Here is a 5,479-nt window from a genome sequence, read left to right as displayed (position 1 = left end):
CTCCAGGGCCTCTGCTGCCCCAGGCTCTCCCGGAAGCCGAGGGCCCACCACTCTGATTCTCAAATAAAGGCCCAGGAACCATGGCCACTTGGGCTTCTGGAGGGGTGGAGAGTGGCATAGGACCAACTGCGAGTGTAACCAAATCCTTGACCTACACGCCCCCCTCAGGAGTGTCCAGGGACCAGGGCAGCCGAGGACCTGTCACGGGGGCGGGCATAGCAGTACTGGCAAAGCTCAGAGCAGGAGCCTGTCCTCCAGCAGAGGTGGGGGGCCTCGCCCTCACTGTGGGCCACTGATAGGCTCCCCACAGGAGTCATCCCAGGGACTCCGAGCGGGCCAGTCTGCCCTGTAACTGTTTCACAGCTGTTGGCGGCCCCGCTTAGGGATGACCTTCCGGTAGGTTCTACGCTCTGAGACATTGCGCTTCACCTTGGCAGTGGTGGGTGCCTCGTCCTGGTGCAAGGATGGGCTTGAATGTGACTTCTTTAGACCGGGCTTGGGCCCCTGGGTGGCTCCGACTTCTCTCCCCAGCTGCTCCTCCCACAGGTCCAGGTCATCTGCAGGGCAGTGCAGACGGGCCACCAGCAGCTGTACGTATGTCTCGTAACGGGTTTTCTGCAACACAGGTACCCCCACCTTAGCACCACCTGGCTCCAGGTGGTGGGAGGCTGGAATCGCGAGGACAGACCGCTCACGTGTGCAGGGAACTACAGCGATAAGGGATTCTGCAGAAGGAGGGTGGGTGATAGCTAGCGTCTGCACTGCGCCTGAGCAAACGGCCTCTGTCAGACACAGTGAAGTGTGTGACAGCCCTGCCACAACCTGGACAAGGTGACAACACGACTGCTGACATGGCGGAGTGCTGGAACCAGCAGGTCCAAGACATTGAAGACCCGTGACCCACCGGTCTGAGTCCTGAACAGAGGTGGCTGTCCACACTGACCAGCATTTTGACAAGTGGCAGAGCAGGGTGCCGAATGCCCTCCCCTTGTCTGCTCAACTCCACTATGGCCTCTGTGACTCACATCCTCCAGGCCTGGTTCGCAGTTTGCTCAATCAGTGTTCTCCCTCCTCCATCCCAGTGGGTCATCATCCCAGCCTGGGAAGTCAGGTAGGGCACTGTCTCCGCTTATAAAGAGAGAAAGGTGACCTCATGAGGGCCAGTGGCTGCTGAAGGTCCTGCTAGTCAACTGTGAGGAGGGGCTGGAATTTTGCAGGCAGAGCTGGGTCCTATCGGCCACACTGGGGCTCACAGCCATGGATGCAACAGAGGGACGGCCAGGAAGGAAGAGGGCAGCGCGAGGGCCCAATGGGCACAGCCAGTGGCAACACTGAGGCTCCCTTCTCTGGCATCTGCCTTGGAATGGCCTCTGCCCCCTCTGTTGTCACGCTGCCCCTCACTCACCCTTCCCGATTAGGTCTCAGACAGTGCACAGGTCAGGCCAAAAGCAGAGTTGGGGAGGGGGGGTGTTCAAAAAGTCTCTGCATCAGTCAGGGAGTGAATGATGGTCACTCCTTAGCTAAGGCCGCAAATGACTGAAGGAGCACGCAGAGTCACCACTGGACAAGCTCCTTGCTCTCTCTAGGCCTCGGGCTCCTCATCTATGAAACAAGGATCATAGCCCCTACCCCAGCCCACTGGGATAACTATAAAATAATCCAGGTCCCCCGCGTACACCCTGTCACTATTAGGTAGGCACTATGGGAATAACTCGCTAAGATAGCTTTTCCTTCACCTTAAGAAAAGCCAAGTATACCATTTAGAAGGAAAAGATAACCGTGGCGTCCCCTGAGAATGTGTCAGCCAAAAGTCTGCTCGGTCCGAGGACATGAGGACACCTTTTCTGTCCATGGCACTTCTCAGCCTGGGGGCACAGGCTGCAGGCAGATAGATGCTCACCTCATGCTCCAGATGCTCCTTCCGCAGGCGGTACTCCTCCAGCTCGCGGCTGCGGCTGCGCCCCTCCGGTAAGTTCCTCTGCAGGTCCAGCAGGTCGTCGGAGGCAGCGTCCAAGCAGTTCTCGTGGGATCGGTGCTGCTCCTCCTGCAAGCCCAAGGCAGAGAGGAAGCCGACAGGGACACACGTGCACAGCAGTGCCTCCCGTAGGCCCGCGCTCGGCCCGCGCCCGGCCGAGCTCTGGTCCTAGGGTCGCGCACACCCCGCCCACCCGCCACACGCACCGCTCTGCGGCCCTGCGTACCAGGGAGCTTTGGGCGGGGCCCGCGGGCAGGATGGGCCGCACGAATCTTCGCTGGGAGCCCACCGCGGCGGGGAAGGGCGGCGCCGAGTGCGTAGCAGCGGCCAGGTTGATACGCGCGATCCAGGAGCTCATCTCCTTGGCGGTGCTACAGGCGCAGAGGCAGTGGGTGCCTAGGGCCCCAGAGTTGGCCCAATCCCCGCCCCCACCTCCTAGGTCCTCCCAGCAGCTCAGGCCCAGGTCCCCCAGAGCCAGAAGCCCTGCCGCTGGCAGAGTGGTCTACTTCTGCCAGTGGTTTTTCTCATCCACCAAACAGGGAAGTCTGAGAAGGCAGTTGGTGTATATCGGATGCCAAAGAATGACGATGGGAGTGACTTCCTGGAACCCTCTGTTCTCAGCGGGGAAGCTGATCTGGGCTTGCAAGGAGCAAGCACACAGGGGCCAAGGGGGCAACGGGCAGGGAAGTGAGGTGCAGCCCCAGACCCCCTCCAGTTGCCCATCTAAGCTCCCAGGGCCAGCAGGGCCAGAGGTGAACAGGGCTCAGGGAACAGGGGACTGGGGCCCCCTGCTGGTCTCCCAACCCGACTCACGGTGCCTGGAAGAGGTAGAGGCGCCAGTCTGCAGTCCGCAGCTGGAAGACGTGTGGTTTCTTGGTGTAATAGGTGGCCGGGGTGGCCAGCGAGTGGTGCACTCCCACAGGCTCATCAACCATCTGCCCCTCGGGACCGTAGTCCTCTCCCTGCCACAGGGTACAGGGCTCACAAAAAGACCGTGTCAGCAGTTGCCCACCCTCCCAAACATGCGAGCCCTTCCTGGTTCCCCACCTTGCCCATCAGGAAGGAGATGACCGCTCCCTTCTTACCTTCAGGAAGTAGAGGGCCATTCCTCGCAGCAAGGTGTGGAACATCTTCCAGCCGCGCTTGCCCCATGGCGCTGCTCCAGGAGAACACACACAGGTGGGTGGGGCACCCCACTCAGACACCCAGGCCCCCTCCCCCTGCAGGTGCACATAAGCACGAAGAAGCACGCACACACAGTCACAAATAGGCAAGGACCACGTCTCACACACGGAACTAGTTATGACACTCAGATAGACAGACTGTCCCCTGTCCTGACACAGCCACCCACGAGCACAGCCCCTCTCAGAAATCATTCTGGCCCTTGCAAGATGATCTTGGCTTTGGGAACCTGTCTGGAGTAACACAGGGCCTGGCCCTCAGCCCGCCTTATTCGCACAGGCCCCAAGGGGTGCCAGATTCCTGGTGGTGTCCACACTCATCTTCTCTGAGACTTCATGACTGCTCTAGTCACCTGCTGCCCTGCTCTAAAGCCTCTACCCATCTGGTCTGTGAATGAGACCGGAATGCAAATCCGGATGTTCTGGCCTAAGTGCATCATTCTCTTTTACATGCCCCACATCTGGAGCAAACTGCGCCTGCTCCTCTCTCTGTGGGGGATGCCCTCTACCCACCTTCAATTACCCAGACCTTCCATGGTTCAGCTCAGATACCATCGTTTCCCAGAAGTCTTAACCGTCCTGTCCCCCACAAACACATCCCACCCCCAAAATAATCCCAAACCTTGCCTTCCTCCATACATCTCATACCTGACTTAGGCCTCTTGACACCACTCAGCCCCTGCCTCACCTTGGGGGCTCTGGGGGCAGGAATACTAGGCCCCTCCTGTGTCTGCACCCCTGGTGGGCACCTCACACAGCATCTGGCACATGGCCACCATTGAGGAAGAAATGTGGCTGCCTGTCCTCAACCCGTGCACAAATGAGCAGGTGCCCCTAAGCAGAGTCCCCCGTACACCCCCGTGCACAGAGGCCCCACACAGCAGCAGGCACCCACTCTTCTTGCCGTCTGCATCGTGATGCATCTTCCGAGCCAGGACGCCCTGCTTATAGGTGGGCACCGTCGGGTCCTGGACCAGCTGGAGGAGGGGGTTGCTCGTCTTGCTGGCCAGAGGGGCCGGCCGGGCCTTCTCGTGTCTGGCTGCGTCCTCTTCGTCCCTGGACATAGAGAGCCAGGCTGCTGGGGTGCTGACTGAACAGAGGCCACCAGGAGGCGCCTGCCACTTCAGAGCCCCCACCCTCTGTCTTGCTGGGAGCCACACTCAGGATATCCCAAAAAGGGTCCTTCAAAGCCAACCAATCAGTTCCTGTCATTTCCCCCATCTCCCCTCTCCGGGTTCTTCCAGGTGTCACCTGGGCCCTTAGAGTCTCTCTGAGACTGGCCCAGGACCCTGCTTCTAGCTCAGCCCCACTCAGAGGAGCCATGGCCCAGGGCCCTGAATCTCCCCTCTCAAGTGGGCTGGGGAGGGAGAGGAGGGAGGAGAGAGGAATGAGAGGAGAGAGGAATGAGAGGAGAGGGGCCCTCACTCACACAGCCCACTCCAGCTTCTCGCTCCGGATGGACCAGTACAGGGCCTGGAATAGAAGCACACAAGTGGGCAGGGGAGCCTTGGGCTACGGGCCCCAAACTCCATCTGAGGGGGTTGCTGCAGCCTGTGTCTTCCACCACCAACACAGCTGCCCTCCTCCCTTAAGCTATGGGGAGCTTGTCCCCACATCTGTGCACACACACAACTTATGGAGAATTTGTCACACACTGCCACATGCCAGGCACTGTGCTGGGAGCTGGAGACACGGGGTGACGACAGCAGTCCTCATCCCTGCCTGAGCTCAGGGAGGCCTGACCTGGTTCTCTCAAAGGGAAATGAATCACCCACATGCTGTCCTTCCCGGAGGGAGCTGACAGCAGGAAGGTTCACCAATGGGGCGGTAAATGCAGGGTGAATGAATGAATGAATGAATGAATGAAGCACTGAGCTTTGAGATGATATAACAGAGTGCTCATTTGTACATCCGCCAGCTTTCATACCCCTGGCCATGCCTGGCTCCTAGTAAGTACTCCACAAATGCTGACTAAATAGATAAGGACAAATGCTACAACTGCTGACGGTGCCAAGTCTGTCCCGGACACTGTGTCTCATGGTGACACCAACACTGTAAGTGCCTCTGCCCCAGGAAGAACTCGAGTCTCTGAGGGGTAAGTTGCCAAGACCAGGATTCAAACCCGGAGCACCTGCCCACCCCACCACACACAGACTTTCGTCTCTTGCAGCTTTGCCTTCCTTCACTCAGCGCTTCTCAGAATTTGCAGGCCTTAGAACCACCTGGAAGCATCATGACCATTTTGGGGGTCCCAGCCCAGCAAGCTGGGTCAGTAGGTCCAGGGTGGGGGCTGAGAACGTGCACACACTAAAAAACCCAAGCT

At 59.1% G+C, this 5,479-nt stretch overlaps 1 protein-coding gene across 1 annotated transcript in view; it reads right to left on the bottom strand.

Annotated features, from left to right (window-relative positions):
- Positions 1-351: 351 nt before the first annotated feature.
- Positions 352-5,479, bottom strand: part of PSD4 (pleckstrin and Sec7 domain containing 4) — a 19,016-nt gene continuing 13,888 nt past the window's right edge. The window contains exons 8-14 of the mRNA XM_011377886.2: positions 4,586-4,629; positions 4,052-4,212; positions 3,061-3,131; positions 2,789-2,937; positions 2,202-2,346; positions 1,901-2,044; positions 352-615 (exon numbers count right to left, since the gene is read on the bottom strand). Of these exons, the coding sequence (XP_011376188.1) occupies positions 358-615; positions 1,901-2,044; positions 2,202-2,346; positions 2,789-2,937; positions 3,061-3,131; positions 4,052-4,212; positions 4,586-4,629 (972 nt within the window). The 3' untranslated portion in view covers positions 352-357. The remainder of the gene's footprint in view (positions 616-1,900; positions 2,045-2,201; positions 2,347-2,788; positions 2,938-3,060; positions 3,132-4,051; positions 4,213-4,585; positions 4,630-5,479) is intronic.

The sequence above is a fragment of the Pteropus vampyrus genome, unplaced genomic scaffold (genome assembly GCF_000151845.1).
Source record: "Pteropus vampyrus isolate Shadow unplaced genomic scaffold, Pvam_2.0 Scaffold323, whole genome shotgun sequence".
Taxonomy (NCBI): domain Eukaryota; kingdom Metazoa; phylum Chordata; class Mammalia; order Chiroptera; family Pteropodidae; genus Pteropus; species Pteropus vampyrus.
This window is presented reverse-complemented; position numbering and strand designations above follow the sequence as displayed.